Source organism: Petaurus breviceps, unplaced genomic scaffold (genome assembly GCF_028583685.1).
Source record: "Petaurus breviceps papuanus isolate PSGF00001 unplaced genomic scaffold, PetGlider_PUasm1.0 173, whole genome shotgun sequence".
Classification (NCBI taxonomy): Eukaryota; Metazoa; Chordata; class Mammalia; order Diprotodontia; family Petauridae; genus Petaurus; species Petaurus breviceps.
Window position 1 is genome coordinate 36,327,380 of NW_027185759.1, and position 16,632 is coordinate 36,344,011.

The window sequence follows — 16,632 nt, forward strand, 5'->3', positions numbered from 1 at the left end:
TCATTCCTTTTCTCTCTTTCTCTGACATTTCCTGAAGAAGAAGGTTTTGCTTTGGATTTTAACTTTTTCCATACCACCTACTCACTCCTTTGCTGCCTGTAACATGGCTTCTCCCCCCTGCTTTTTACTGACATTGTCACTGAAAAGGATACTATGAGCTTCCTTATTACCAAATTCCAAGACCTTTCCTCAGGCTCCCTCCTCCCTACTCTAATGTCTTTGCCATTGTCTTTGACTGTCTCCTTCCTAAATATTAATTCCCCTCCTGAGTTCGAGGATATTCCTTGTCCCCCTTCTCCTTACTTCTGGAGTTTATACAGCACCTTAAACTTGCAGAACACCTGACGTGTATTATCTCATTTGGTCCTTACAACATGAATTATTGTAATTGTTGTTGAATTGTAGATGCTGTTACTGTTGCCTTTTAGAAGTGAAGAAATTGAGATAAGAGGGTAAATGACTGGCCTTCAGACAGCTAGAAAGTGCTTCCTAGATGCCAAGCCCAGCTTTCTCCATATTGTGCAATTTAGCTGCCTCATTCCCCTCCCAATGCTCTTCAATTTTCCTTTTCTGTCTCTTGTAGCTGCAGTGAATGGCTTTGGTATTCTGCCACTGGAAGCTCCCACCATGGGACCCTGCTTTCATGATGGATGATTGCCTCAGGTCCCTAATACATTTAGGCCAGGTTCAGCCATACTGCCATCAGGGCCATTTTCTCCCCAGCTGCCTTCCCTCTGCAGATGTGCCTCTCTCTATCCCACTTTCTAGTTCTTGAAACATAAAAAAATCATTTCTGTCATTCTAACTCTGGTTCTACCCACTATTCATCTACCTTTCCAAACTAAAATACCTCTCTTTGGCTAACACTCACATGTATGTGTTGACTCTCCTGCTTATTAGAGTCTTTCCCTTCCTTTGCCTCCTTCCCCTTCTCTTTCTCTTTGTCTTTGTCTTTGTCTTTCTCTTTCCCTTCCCCTTTTCCTTCCTTCCTTCCTTCCTTCCTTCCTTCCTTCCTTCCTTCCTTCCTTCCTTCCTTCCTTCCTTCCTTCCTGTTCACCTCCTCTTTCCCTTCCCCTGTCCTTCCCTTTTCCTTTGTCTTCTCCTTCCCTTCTCTTGCCCCTCCTCATTTCTAGAGCCCTATAACAGTAACACCAAATAGTCATACCCATTACAGGTGACTGTAGTCGATAAAGTACTGGTTCTGGAATTGGAGTCAGAAAGAGCTTAATTAAAATGTGGTCTCAAGCATGTACTGGCTGTGTGAGCCTGGGCAAGTCACTTAACCCCTATTTTTCTTCAGTTTCCTCAATTGCAAAATGGGAATAATAATTGCACTTACTCTCAGGGTGAGGATCAAATGAAATGTTTAGAAAAAGCCCTTACCACAGTTACTGACACATAGTAGGCAGCATGCAAATATTCATACCCTCCCCTTCCCTGTCACCTAGTTGCCTGAAGGAGCTAAACACAATTCCCTATGGACCTCAGTTAAAGATTGAGGAGGACCCAAGTTAATGAGAGGACTCCTGGGACAAGGAGATTGTTGTCATTAACCTTAAAACCTTGGTCTACACCAGGAGAGGGGAACCTGTGGCCTCGAGGTCACATGCAGTTCTCTAGGTCCTCAAGTGGGGCCCTTTGACCGAATCCAAACTTCACAGAACAAATCCCCCCAATAAAAGATTTGTTCTGTAAAACTTGGATTTAGTCAAAAGGCGCACCTGAGGACCTAGAAGGTCGCAGGTTCCCCACCCTCATCTATATATTCAATCCAATTTTCCTGCTCATAAAACTGAGGGTAGTTTATCAGCAGCTCATAGAGGGAAGCCTTCAGTGACATGAGCTGATGCTAGGGTAGAAGAAACAATTTTTAGAGTCTCTTCTTTCCAAGTTCTAAAGCAGTGTTTTACTCCTGTCTATGGAAGTAGAGCTCTCATGTTTTACTTCATCCTGCGTTCAGTTTTTTAAGCACCCTTTTTATTTCAAGCTCACATTTGTCCTCGTGATGCTCATTCATAGTGTAACACCTTGGTACCCCCTTCCACAGTGCCACCAGGGGCACTGCATCAGGCTCAAAGCACTCTTTGGTTCCTCATCCATCCAGAAGCATCACTGATGATACTCCCCTGATATGAACTTTTATGAACCAGCCAGAGGCCCTGGTGATTCAAAATAAAATGTTTAATCAAACAACGTAGCAAATGCAATGACAAAAAACTTACTCCCAGGCACACACCACGACATGGTTAATGCAGCACAGAAGAGCAAAAGGCCATAGGTGTGGAGAAGGTGTGCTCAGGGAGCACACGTGGAGGGAACTCCAATTTCCAGCAGCAGCTCTGCTTGGGTTCGCCTCCATGGAACTTCATGGCTCACCCCACCCCCTCTCAGCTTCCTTCCACGAGTTTTTTTCCTCCATGGTTTATAAGCTCCTTGTTGGCAAAGATGATCTCTCCTTTTCATATTTGTATCTCGAGCACTTAGCACATTTCCTTACATCGTAAGCACTTAATTACTGTTTATTGAATTGCACGGAGGACACATTTACAGCACCTGTGGAGCTACCACAAGTCCCTCCTCTGTGTCTGGCATACCTGTCAATATCTTTGAGTGATGTCATCATGCTGCTTCCTTGACTGAATCATGAAACCTCTATTAAGGAGTATTTGTGCTGGACATCCTTGTACTCAGGTCTCTGTTAGTCTCATTCTCACTGACCTGTCCTCACCTTCTACCTGGTCTATGTGTTTTTTGGTTTTTGTTTTTTTGCTTTTTGGAGGGCAATTGGGGGTAAGGGACTTGCCCAAAGTCACACGGCTAGTAATTGTGTCAAGTGTCTGAGGCCAGATTTGAACTCAGGTCGTCCTGACTCCAGGGCCGGTGCTCTATTCACTGCACCACCCAGCCACCCCTGTCTACGTCTTTAAAGGCAAGGAGTCGGTAGTTGTTTTCTGCATAGAGTCATCATTTTGGAGTTTCAAAGGGCCTAAAAAGTCATATGGTCCATCGCCTTCATTTTCACAAGTGAGAAAATGTCCAACCCAAAGAGGTTAAGGAAATCACAATTTGAACATAGTTCTTCTAACTCCAATTCCAGTGATCTTTTGATTGTACCACAAGAGCTAAGGGTTATGACCCATCACATCTAGCCAGAGAACTGGCAGAAATTAGTAGAATGCCCCACATATAAAATCTATATTTTTTTACCTGACTCTGATGTTGATTCAAAGTCCCAGGACCCAGCCAACCATTTGATTTAGGATTAAAAAATTCTTTTTCACTCCTATTATTTCTCTGGTTGGGATCCTATGATCATAAGATTTATTGATGGATTCTACCAAAAATACACCAAGGTCTTGTGGGAAAGTCAGAGCTCTGAAACCTAGTCCTTCCCTACTGATGTGCAAATGAAATTAATAAGGAAAGAGGCAAAGACAACACTCTCCTAATGTCCTTGTGCAAATTTCTGCCTTTATTATATATCTCTGCCATCAACAAAATCCCCTTACTTCTCTGTGTTCTATGAGGGAAAACAAAACAGAAACAACCTTATAATCTCCCTACATTAATAAAAATAGTATCTCCAAACTTGTCATATAAAGACAAGAGTTTACTTTCACAGTTTTATTAAAAATTTGTGGGGAAGCTGGATATTGATGTTTCCAGAATGAAAAGAGAATAAAGGAAGTTAGCTTCCCATTGCTTTGATTTAACTGAAAACAGCTGTCACTGATTTATTGTTTTGTTTTTTGGTGATTGATAGCTTGAACCACTGACATAATGGGGTTTCTGATCTTGATGCCTATACACTTTTAATTATGGTTGATGATTACCCTGGTCAGTGATTCCTTCATATTTTATGTTATTGCTTAGTATTCTTGTTAAATAACACAATCTGTAGTTCTTCTACATGGTTCATTTAGTTCTTTCAAACAGTTAATGTTTGTTTTTATTCAAATATGCTTTTGTTTTTATATTATAAAATTCTTAGACCCTATAGGTTCCGTTGCTTAAATTAAGAAGTCAATGATCTCCATTTCTTTCCTCTCCCTCCTCTTCTGACTCCAACTTAGCTCTCTCTTGTTTGTTTAATAGTTTTCAGTTTAGGGAGAAAAAGTCTCCCTTCCCCACCCCCACCCCCTGTCTTAGGATCACATCTCCAGATAAAAAGTTATAGAAGTACTCAAGCACATGTTTCTTTGACTTCAAGGATGAGAAAATAAATGAATGAACAATTAAAACAATTATTTGTGGAGCACTTTGGTGAGCAGAAAAGAAGCAAAGAGAAAGTAAGATAATCCCTGCTCTCAAAGGAACTTACTTTCTAATGGAGGAGACAACCCATAAGGAATAATGTATTTAAAGCTGGAAGATAGTTTAAAGGCCATCTGGTCCAACCTTTCCATTTTACTAATGAGGAAACTAAGACAATGGATTTCCCATTGTCACATAACTGGTAAATAGAAGAGCTTGGACTCAGACCCAAAGCCTCTGACTCCAAATCCAGAAACATTCCCCTGCATTCATAATGCCTCCCTCCAACCCTCCTATGGTCCTTGTTCAATCCCAGGAATTTGAGTAAAAATTGGAAATGTTGAGTTGTTAGGAAAATGTCATATGGATGGATGGATGTAGCCGAACACCTTGTCTTTGCAACAGTTCACGTGTGGAAAGAGATGGCTTGACATTTTATCATATCTCTGTATATTGATTTGTGCTTTGGGAAAATTCAATGAGCTTTCTTTTAACTGAGCAGTATATGCTGTGATTCTCAATTTGCTGGAAGGCAAGTGAAAAAAGACACTTTCATAAAGTCTTCTCAGTAGGCAGTTGAGATATGTTTATCATGCCCTCTCCAAGTTATGTATATATATAAAACTAGAAAGCCTCTGGAATGATTGATTTTTAATAGATAGTCTTAAAGTACAACATGCCACGTGAAAATTAGAGTATTGATCTATACAAATAAGCAATATTTCTTTGTGGAAGCACATCACTTTGACTCAGATTCCTGAACTGACATAGGCTATTGCATTATTTAATTAAAGGCAATGGGGTAAAGTTGAAAGGAGGAGGCCAGAAGGACATGAATGTGAACCTTTCTGGCTGTGTGACCTTGGACAAGTCAGAAGTTGCTGTGGGGCTCCTTGAATAGAGTATTGGGCCTAGAGTCAGGAAAATCAGAATTCAAAGAAGTCCCCAGACATTTACTATCTGTAGGACCTTAGGCAAGTTGCTTAACCTTTGCCTCAATTTCCTCAAATGTAAAATGATGATCATAATAAAGAGCACCTACATCCAGGGGCTATTGAGAGGATCAGATATTTGTCAATTGCTTAGCATGTAGTAAGCTCTCCATAACTTTTTATTCCCTTCCTCATTTCAGCAGCTTCATCATTAGCAAAAAAAGGTGATTATAATATTGCTTATTTCACAGAGTTCTTGATGTTTGCACAGTGTTACTAAATAGTCAAGCACTATGTGAATATCAGCTATGAGTAATAGTTGATATTTATATAGTAGTAATAGCAACACACACAAATATATTATTATTTTAATATATGCAAAATATTTTATATATGGACACATGTTTATATCTGTACATATACACACAGTATATATTTATATTTATTCCTCAGAGCAGTCCTGTAAGCTAGGTCCTATTATGATCAGTGAGGAATCTGAAATTCAGAAAAGAAACCTGTCTAACATCATAGTTAATAGCTTAGGCTGGATTTGATTTCAGGTCTTCCTCATTATGGCAACAGTGTGTATACAGCACTGGTCTCCAAATCAGGGAAACTCATCTTTATGAATTCAAATCTGGCCTAGCTGTGTGATCCTGAGCTAGTCATTTAACCCTGTCTTCCTCAGTTTACCCATCTGTAAAATGAGCTGGAGAAGGAAATGGCAAATCACTCCAGTATTTTTTCTAAGAAAACTCCAGATGGGGACACAAAGAGCTGAACAGGACTGAACAACAATAACAAATGCACCAGATGTTATGATGGGGTCAGGAAGAGTCAGACACAACTGAAACAACTGATCACAATAACTTCTTTGTTTTCCTTCTGTCCAAATCCCCTCCTTTCCTGAACTTCCTTACTTTTATGGAGAGAACCGTCATTCTCATAGTTACCAGGTCCACCAGAAACTGAACTGTGTAACCAGTCCACAGTCTGTGTCATCATGACATAGTTAGTTCCTGGGACGGCCTAGAGAATGTCTGAGTCTTCTCCAAGGTCCACGTGGGGAGGGGAATCTGTCAAGTCCTCTGTGCATGCTCACAAGGTCAGTCCCCTGTTACACAGGAAAAATATTTTTTTCAGTCCATTGTTACTCTTTTTATTTCTCTTGTCCGGTTTTTTTTTCAAAAGCTCCCATGATCCTTAGTTTGTGGTGTCTACTTGTGGTTTTGCCAGAGCTCAGGATAATGAGAAAATAGCTTTGAAAGATATTACCATTACTAGGAACGTGAACGGGCAAAATAAAAGGAAAATATCAATTAGCCAAGCAAATTATCCTTCACCAGGGCTATCATTTGTGTCACAAACAATTAGGAGCTTAGAATTTCCAAATGAAAACTAGAAAGCCTCTCATGTGAACAATGGGATATTGATATAATCAGCCTTTTAGCGGCTATTTTGACATCATGGTATGGAGGAAAAAGTGTGGATGCAAGAATTGGAGGACCAGAAGCACTAATGCCTGTCACATAAAATGTAGGCAGGATGCTTATTGATCAACTGACTGATTAAAATCCTTCCTCTGACACCCAGTAACCTAAGATGACTCATCTAATCTACCTGGGCTTGTTTCCTCGTCTGTAAAACTAAGACCAAACAGGATGACCTCTGAGGTCTTTTTTATCATTAAATCTTCGAAACCATAATTTATAAGACAAAATTCTAGGGTGACTAAAAAAAAGTGTTAACGAGGCCGAGATCTGTGCAAAATCTTCATAAGAACAAAATCGTGATCAAAAACCATTGTGACAGAAGTCTGTTTCACAATTAGGTTACTTTGACAAACATAGAGAAATTACCGCTTATCTCTTAATAGATGATTGGGAGATGGTGCTAGGGAATCAAAGAGTATAGATCAAGGACTTCATGGCTGCACATCATTTTGTTTCAATCTTCAATCTTATGTTAATAGATACTTTTGGTAAATTTTCTGTAGCGCATCATTTATTTATTCATTTGTTTATCTATTTATTTATTCATTCATTTATCTGCCTATTCATTTATCTATCTGTTCATTTATTCATTTGTTTATCTATTTATTCATTTATCTATCTATTTATTTACTGTTTTTGTTTTTCTTGCAGGCTGAAGTCATTGATGTGAGGTATGGTACTGCAGAAGATGTAAGCCAGATTCAAAAGATGAAGAACGTGACCAATAGAATTGCCCTGTTAAAACTAGGAAAACTCCCTTTGCTCTACAAGGTTGGTCAAAGAACCCTACTGCATATGGAGTGTGGGTTTTTTTTATCTTCTTTTTCTATAGCTTAAATTACTGGGCATGATTTTTTGTAACAAACTTGATGTCTATTCCCCCTAACTCTCCCCCACAATGAGAAACCCTGCAAGGAGCTATCAAGGTTACAGAACATGGATTCAAATTTGATCGTGTGAAAAATGGAAGGCCTGGAAATTAAAAGCCATAGTGATCCTCTTCACCTGACATGTGTGATAGTTATAATCAGTTAGGAAAACAAGGATCTAACTGCATGCTCTGTATGGGACCATAATTATCTAAGATATGCACCTTTGTAATGTATTTCATCATCTGCTTAAGATGGGTATAACTCTACAGTCACTGACTTCTCTCAAAAATTTAATTAAATGATGATGTGCTAAAGAGCAGCTGAATTTTGATTGATTTTTCTTAAAATGGAAGTTTATTAGCAGTTATCCATTGGCTGCATTTGCATAATTAAAGCAGTTCAGGCTAAGTGTCTGATAATGAGCAAACACAATAGACAACTCATACCACTAACTCTTATCTGGTGATTTTTTTTTCTCCTATTAATTAGAGAAGGGAAAGGGGCACTGGAACTTGCTGGTTTTAGAGAGATTTTGAATCTCTCCCTTTTATCCTTTCTCATTCATTTGTCCAAAATATAAATAGGTTCTGTTGCTTTTCAAGTCACTCCAACTTCCATCTGTCCCTCAATTAGTGATATTCTATAGTGGAATTTTATGTGGGGAGAAAAGGGAAATTGGGAGGGAGAGGTGGAAGAATATGATTCTTCCTTAGTATTTGCCAAGAATTTGCCTACATTAAAATCATATCCTTGCAAAACTGGTCACCAGTGGTATATTTTAGTTATCTGTCAAAAGAGATGAAGGTAAGTTATATCCTAAAACTGTATAGTGGTGCATACACAAAAATATAAAGGAATGCTATAGTCTCTTGTTTTCAAAGTCACATCAATTCAGGTCAACTTAGCAAGTATTTTTAAGCCCCTACTATGCCAAGCACTGTACTAAGTGCTAAAAATACAAAGAATGGCAAAAGCAGCCATTGACCTCAATGAGCTCATATTCTAATGATGGAGACAGTCCACAACAAGTATGTAAATAAAACATATAGACAAAGAAGACTGGAGGCAATCTCAGAAAAGCCACTAGCATTGAAGGGGACCAAAAAGAACCTCTTACAGAAGGTAAGAAGACTGGAGGTAGAAATAAGAAAAGGGACCATTCTAGGCATAATCAGTAAAAAGGTACAGAGTCCAAAAATAAAGCCATTTGTATAAAGAAGAGTAAGAAGTCAGTGTTTCTGGATGATGCATTCCACATGTTGCATTAATGTTCAGTTGCTTTTCAATTTTATCCAACTCTTCATGACCCTATTTGGGGTTTTCTTAGCACATATACTTGAGTAGTATGCTATTTCCTTCTCCAATCCATTCCAGATTGAAATATATCAGGATTCCATTCCTATCTGCCAAGTCTTTGCATTCCATAGAGAATAATAATGTGATGAAACTCTTAGAATATTCCTGCAAACATAACACAGAACTATGACAGACAAGTTTCAGGTGCCATTTTCAGTTGGACTGGCCAGTTGTAACTCATCTATATTATTACACTATTGACAAAGAGGTAGAAGCATTGACGGTCGCCATCATTAGCCATGTAGACCAATGGTGCCAATCACTTGGACCAAAAGCTTCATGTGGGACCAATGTAGGTCAGAAAGTTATACTCCTAAGCAAATTCATGTGGGCTTGACAACATATTTAGAATTCTCTCTGATACAGAAAGACCTGATGAGTTCTTGAGCTATTGATATTCTTTATCTGCATATTGGTACTCTCTTCATTTTCTTTTACTTGCCCTTCCACTTTGTGGGCATGCCTTCTGCTATATTTTTCCTAATACATTCAGTCTGTCAAGAAAGTATGCATAAATGTGATTATGACTGGGATATGGATGGCACCATAGTCCCCAATGCTCCAAAATTCCATCAAATATTTCTCTGAAAATATGGACTGAAACTAGATGGTAAGAATCTACAGCTGGGAGAAGAAGGGCAGGGAACCAAATGACTTCTGTGTTAAACATATCTATTAATCATGCCTCTGATTGAGCATCTGTACTAGGAATCTGCAACAGGATGAGTAAGGAGAAAAGTTAATCTCATTTTGGTTTGGGGCAGATACTAAGTCATAATTCAAAAAAATAAGTTGGGGAGGGACTTTCTATGTGGGAGATAGGGAGGGTGAAGAGGACATAGAACCATAATATGAAACCATTTCCCAAAATGAACAGAAAGGAGGCTGTAGCCAAGTAGTAGCTCATTGGTTTTATCATCAATACTATGTGTATATTAATTCATGCTCCAAGGAGGGATTGATATGGAAACCTTGACATTTGGATGAAAGAAATGGAAATAAGAAGAGAGCATCAACAAATATGCTGGACACAGGTGCAGACATTACTGGTAGAGAAAGAAATCTACTTAGGACCTCCCCTCAGAAGGGTTGTGAAAAGGAAATGTATTTCCTTAAACTTATATTTATGAGAAATGGCTTTAATTTTATTTGGTCTTTAAATTAATAGATGTTTGCCTTATGGGGGAATGTTTTATTTCCAAAAGTTCTATGCAAATACTTTTTTGATTGCCCTAATGCATCTTGAATTAATTTCTCTCTATGCCAATGGGAAATATATCATATTGTATCAAGAATAGAGAAATGTTAGATTTAAAGATTTTAACAATATAGTAAAGTTCTCTACAATCATTGGTTGTTCCAGGGAGATTTATTATTTAACAGGAAGTAGACACTGCTCATCAAGAGAAAAATTGGGAATGTCAGAACAAATTAAAGTATGTGAATGTAATATAAATGTAATAGATGGGTGGAATTTAGAGGAATTTGAAGAATCTTGGAAAGACTTGCATAAAATGAAACCAACTGAGGTAAGAGGAATCAAACAATTTATGTGATGAGTACAATAATGAAAAAAAAAACATTGAAGGAACAAATTCATTTTAATGTAATGACTAATCTTAATTCCAGAGGGTAGAGGCTAATATGTCTATATTTTTGTTCTTCATAGAAAGGCAGTAGTGTTGATGTCTTGATTTATTTTGCTTAACTGTTTTTTGTTTTGTTTGTTTTATTTTTAATTACAAGGAGGTTCTTTGTATACTCAAATGAAATAATTTTTGCAAAATGCTTAGGACAGTGTCTGGTACAAAGTAGGTACTTTAATAAATGCTTGTTCCCTTGTACTCTCCAAAGTGACCATGATATTTAAAAAACACAAAACAAAAACCTAAGTACATTTTTTACTAGTTTTTTCCTGTCTCACTCAGGCTGGAAGTACAACAGGGACTCATAACCTCGATTCCAGTACTGATTAGTATGAATGCTTTAACTTGCTCCATTTTTTTTTTCAAATCTGTATTGCTTTTCATCCTCCGAGGGAGTTTAGTGACTTTCCACACCCAGAGCTTCACTATAGTTGTCTCAAACCTAGCGTAGATTCCTGTGATAGTAATGGCATTTAAAGATTCCCCCTGTATTGGCTTGGTTTTCAAATTGATTGTGTTAAAACCCAGAGCTTGTTAATTCCACCTGTGGGATGGACTTGTTGATGTGAAAAAAAAGTCCTGAACTGGGAGGAGCTGGTGAGGTAGATTTGGAGAGACAAGAAAGAGGCAGAAGAACTTTTTTTGGAAGCAGCACTTAGTGGAGAGAGAGAGACTAAGAGAATTGCTGGTGGCCGCTTTGAATTGCCCTGGACTTTTGAGACCTGCCCCCTGAGCTGCCAAGGACTGAGGAGACATGGCTGTTTTGCTGGTACTTTGTCTGTCTGTTTTGATGTTGTTTTGCCAGATTTGTCCACTGGTGAAAGACTGTCCTGTTGCTGAAGAAGTCCTGGAACCTGGCTTTTGGTTAAGAAGCCCTGAGACTGTCCTGCAGACAGAAAGTGAATACTGTCCACTGGTGAAGGACAGTGCTGTTGTTGCAGGGGTCTGGAGACTGTCCTGCAGACAGAGTGAATACTGTCCACTGGTGAAGGACAGTGCTGTTGTTGCAGGGGTCTGGGAACCTTTCTGTTGGTTCAGAAGCCCTGAAGAAGGATTTTCTTGTTGTATGTTTACAGAAATCCTAGGAGAGGGTTTTGCAAATGTTTTCAGGGGTTCTAGGACTGTTCTACAGACAGAGGATGAATTAATGAAGGGACTGGCAATGTATCTTGTGGCCTTGCTAAGCCCTGTCTCCCCAGGAACTAAGATTGCTGAGAACTTGCCTAGTGTCAAGATGAAGAAAAGAGCTCCATTTGGGTATTAAGTGCTGTGCTTAAACTTGATGTAACTCTGGGTAGATTCAATTGTGATCCAGGGGTGGGGAACTTTTGACCTTATGTTTGGAAACTAATCTCCATTTGAGAAGAGGGACTTTGTGGTGGACTAAATGAAGGTATAGCCTAGGGGTGGAGAAGTATTTAGAACAGGGACTTTGTAATTGATTGAATGATTGGAAGGTCCTGGGGTGGGGTAGTACTTGGAGATTATTTAATCACCCTTAGTAAATGCTGTATTTTGAATGATGTCATGTTTTGACCTTCTCTGTTCTTGGTTTGTCACTGAATAAAATGGAGAGCACCTATGCTGGTATTTTGAACCTTGGGAAGTTGCCTTTCCTTGGCAATTACATTACAATTCCCAAATAGCTTTAGCCCTACTGTAGCTAAGAACTCCCAAACTCAAGCAGTCCACCAACCTCATCTTCTCCTAGTAGCAAGAAGATTCTTCTCCCACTTGCAAGAGATTGCAAGAATAAACTAGTATGTCCAGCTAAAACATGTTTTTAGTAGAAAGAATATTAACCACAATGAATGTGTAAAATATCAATATGCAAAATCCATAATAAGATATATGAGAACAAAATAGAAAGTAAAAGACTGATTGTCATCCAGCGCCATAACTAGGGTGCAGCAGCAGGAGCTTTGCTTCAGGACTTGGAATTTAGAGGATGCAGATATTAGTAGGGAAAAATGTAGAAGCTGAAGACAGCATTTATAGGCTTTCTTTAGAAACAATATTTTAATTTATCACCCAATTTGCAAGAATATTTAGTTATTCTAGGAAGCAACAAGATGTTAAATTGTGTGATCATTCTTTATTCTGTTCTCTCATGACCATCAGCAACTTCTTAGAGCATCTGAAGGTTTTGTTCTTTCCCCACCCCCAAATACAGAATAGAATATTAGCCTCCCCATTGCCCATAACGTGACCATAGTTTGTGACACTCATCCCATACGTAAAACTTTCTTGTCATTTTCTTGTTGCCATTGAAGTCAACAAATCCTTTTTTTCTTTTTTTAAACTTGAGCAAAAACTGTGACAGGGGGGCTATATGATGTTCAAATTGGGATTGTCAAGGGTATTTTGTTTGTCTTAATTCAGGTTTAATCCATAATTTATTTTACTTAAATTTAAGAAAATGTGATTAAAAATGTATGTATATACATATACATATATATATACTGTGATATATATGTGTGTGTATTATATATGCATACAGATCCATAAATATCAGTATATATGTGTATGTATATATTATATATAGTAAAATATATACATATATATGTATGGTGTGTATATATATATATTTGTAGAGAGATGATTTTTTTATAGTCAGTACTATACCAATGTTCTGCCCATTTACTTGCAAAGTACACTATGTCTTAGACCAGGAAGGATCTCCTATGTAAAGCCAAGCACGAGCAGCTTTCCAGAGGATTGCTGCTGTGAACACTATACTGCGTAATCAGAATCTTAAAAGCTGCTTTTAAGATTCTGATTACACAGTATAGTGAACTTTCTATTTATTCAATAAAAAATCAGAGTAAAACATTCACAGAAGATCAAAATAAACCATTCACAGTGTTACAACTTATCAGAGAAAATAAAAATACAGCATTTACAATGATTTATAACTAAAATGTCCACATAGTTTTCACCAAAGTAATCACAATAGTTTTCAACAAAGTACAATCATTTCGTTAATCACAAAATCCTTAATTCAATCACAAAGTACAAAAGTCAAAGTTCTCCACCCCTAGGTCACAGCAAATCATAATCTTCTCAGTCAGTACACAGTATACAAGTAAAGTCTTCTTTCAGCTTGACTTGAGGCTGGCTCTCAGCTTACATGGTTCCTCTTCTATGGTCCCAACTCCACCTGTCCACTGGGTACAAAGGCAGGCAGCTCCCAGTTCCTTGTCCAGTTCTTCATCCAGTTCCCATTCCATATTGAAGCTCACAGTGTCCAGTCCACCTCAAGACCTTCACAGTTCCTGTTTCTGGGATGACAGAGCTTGACAGAGCCACAATAATATTCATGCACATTGCTGGCACCATCATCAATTCAATTCCTGTGAAATCAACTCAGACCCACCAGCAAGGTCTGAGAACTCAACACAAATCATCAACATAGAAATCAACACAGACCCACAAACAAAGTCCAGGAGGTCAGCACAAATCATCAGTAAAGTCCCAGGACCTCCAAAACCCTCCTCCAGGGCTTCTGTAAACATACAACCAGAAAATCCTCTTTCAGGGCTTCCAAGAAGGTCCCAGGGCTTCTGTACAAAGTATCACAAACACATATCAACACAGACAGAGCAGACAAACAGAGGGCTGGGATACCACAAGTTTTCTCCTTCTTGACTCTGCCAGCACAAGAGTCCTCTTCTCAGTTTGTTGGGTTTTTTTTTTAAGTTTCAATCAAAGTGCTTAGTTGCTTTGAAGAAATGTATTCTAATCTAGCCAAATTTATTTATTTTTATCATGTTGTTCAGTTGATTCAGTCTTGTCCAACTCTTTACGACCCCATTTAGGGATTTTTTTTTGGCAATGATATATGAGTGATTTGTCATTTCCTGCTCCAGCTCATTTTACAGATGAGGAAACTGAGGCAAACAGGCTTAAATGACTTGTTCAGGGTCACACAGCTAGTAAGTATCTAAGGCTGGATTTGAACTCGGGTTTTCCAGAGTCCAGGCCCAGCATTCTATCCACTGAGCCACCTAGATGCCCCTTGTTCATCGTAAAGAACATTAATTGGATCTTCACAGGAATGTAGTGGTAGCTGTTTATCAGTCTGGCTCTCTAGGGGAGAAAGGCAAGCATGACATACTTCTAAGTTTAATCTGTATTAATAATTTTATTCATTACTTGAATCTAGGCATCTAGGCCATCAGCAACAACAATAAAATAAATCGAGCTCTGATTTGTTGCATTTGCTGATTCCTGAAATGTAAATGCCCACTCTGAAGATGTAACTATTATAGACCTTTGGATTGGCAACACAACCACTCCCACAAGAATCATTAGGTTAGTGTTTAAATACCAACTCTGATGATTACCACATATGTCCCTTTAATCAGTTCCCTCAACTTCTCTGGCCCTTAGAATGAGGGAGTTTGACTCTGAAGTCCTTTCTAGCACTAAATTTTTCTCTTCTTTTTCTTCTTAAATAGCCATTGATGAGCAACATTCCTAAAAACCCCAGTGGTACAGAGGATAGTGTTGGACTCTCAATCAAGAACACCTGCATTCATATTCTGTCTCAGACATTCATTAGCTCTTTCTTTCCATCCTGGTGCTTAGCACACAGTAGGTGCTTAATAAATGGTAATTGAGCGACTGACCCTAGGCAGGTTACTTTATCTTTCTTAGCCTTACTTTCTTCACCTGTAAAATCATGATAATAATATCATATGTTTCACAGGGTTTTTCTGAGGATCACATGAGGTAAGGTAGAGAGTACTTTTGCAAACTCTCTAGCACTCTCTAAAGACTAGTTATCATTATTATTAAAAGGAGTGTCCTGTTGTAGGCCATAATTTGGTGCTGGTAGTACCTGACATTTTAAAGGGTTTTACATACATTATCTCATTTGTTCCTCACATTGATCCTGGGCAATAGGTACCACGAACATTATTATCTCTTTTTTTAGAAGAGGAAACTGAGGCAGCAAATGTTCTGACAAATTGATTTATCTACAGTCACATTGCCATTAAATGTCAGAGTCATCTGAATGCAAGTTTCTCCTAACTTCCAGTCCCGTATCCTTCCTAATTCACCATATTCCTGTGTGTGTATTTGTCTATCTTGTCTATGACACAAAGGAAAAAAAGGAGAGAGAAATATTTCCAGATTAATATTTCAAATTCATCACAGTATTTCTTTGTTATGAATGTACCTGACAGTTTCTTAGGTAACCTTAGAAATAGAATAGATTAAAACATGTTTAACTCTAAAAAACATATACATTTTTGGAGGGATTTTATGAACATCAGAACCTAACACTATTTTTATTTTTAGAAAGAGGATGTTTGCTCACTGAATAATTTAACAAGGCACTTCATGCCCAATTCTCACAAGCAATTATGAAAGACCAGTTCCTCCAGATTTTGCAATTAGAAGAATCCAGAGTTGCTCCGTTGGTCACAGAAGGCACAGTGAGGACCAGAACACAGAATCAGACAATCATGGCTTAATACATTTTAAATGGGAACTGCCCCTATTTTTTCTAAATAAGAATGCTTCAATTTTCAGCTGAATGACTTCAGTTATTTTTTCTAAATTGTTTAGATCAAATCTCACCACTTAGACAAAAGGTGAATAATTATCATTAAAATTCAGTTTATAATTCCTAATAAAAAATCTTAACCCATGACTCATTAAAATGACAGAATATTGAAATCATAATCAAGGTTTGTGAAGTTGAATTTGGAGTAAGAAAAATTGAAAGCATTTAAGATGCTTTTGATCTTGCTTGTAATAGGACAAACACAAAGGTTTATCCTTGCTCAGAACTAGATAAATGACCATCCATTTGACACCACAACATTGGTACATTTTATTCAATTGTTCTGTACATTTTGTTACATAAAGCTGTAATGGCTGGCAATATTGCCCCATTTGTGTTGTTATAGCCAATGAAAACCTCAATTTGAAGATAGATTTACATAGTTCTTGGTGTCACATGTTCGTTATTCATATCAAACATATAACTTTACAGTAAGCCAACTGATTATATCTGTCTGTCTATCTATCTATCTATCTATCTATCTATCTATCTATCTATCTATCT

General features: G+C 37.9%; 1 protein-coding gene across 10 annotated transcripts in view; it reads left to right on the top strand.

The window, feature by feature from the left end:
• NAALADL2 (N-acetylated alpha-linked acidic dipeptidase like 2) overlaps nt 1–16,632 on the top strand; it is a 1,484,638-nt gene that overhangs the window by 905,480 nt on the left and 562,526 nt on the right. For all 10 annotated transcript variants that reach the window (XM_069083604.1, XM_069083606.1, XM_069083602.1 and 7 more), the window contains one exon: nt 7,331–7,450. In XM_069083604.1, coding sequence (XP_068939705.1) covers nt 7,331–7,450 — 120 coding nt within the window. The remainder of the gene's footprint in view (nt 1–7,330; nt 7,451–16,632) is intronic.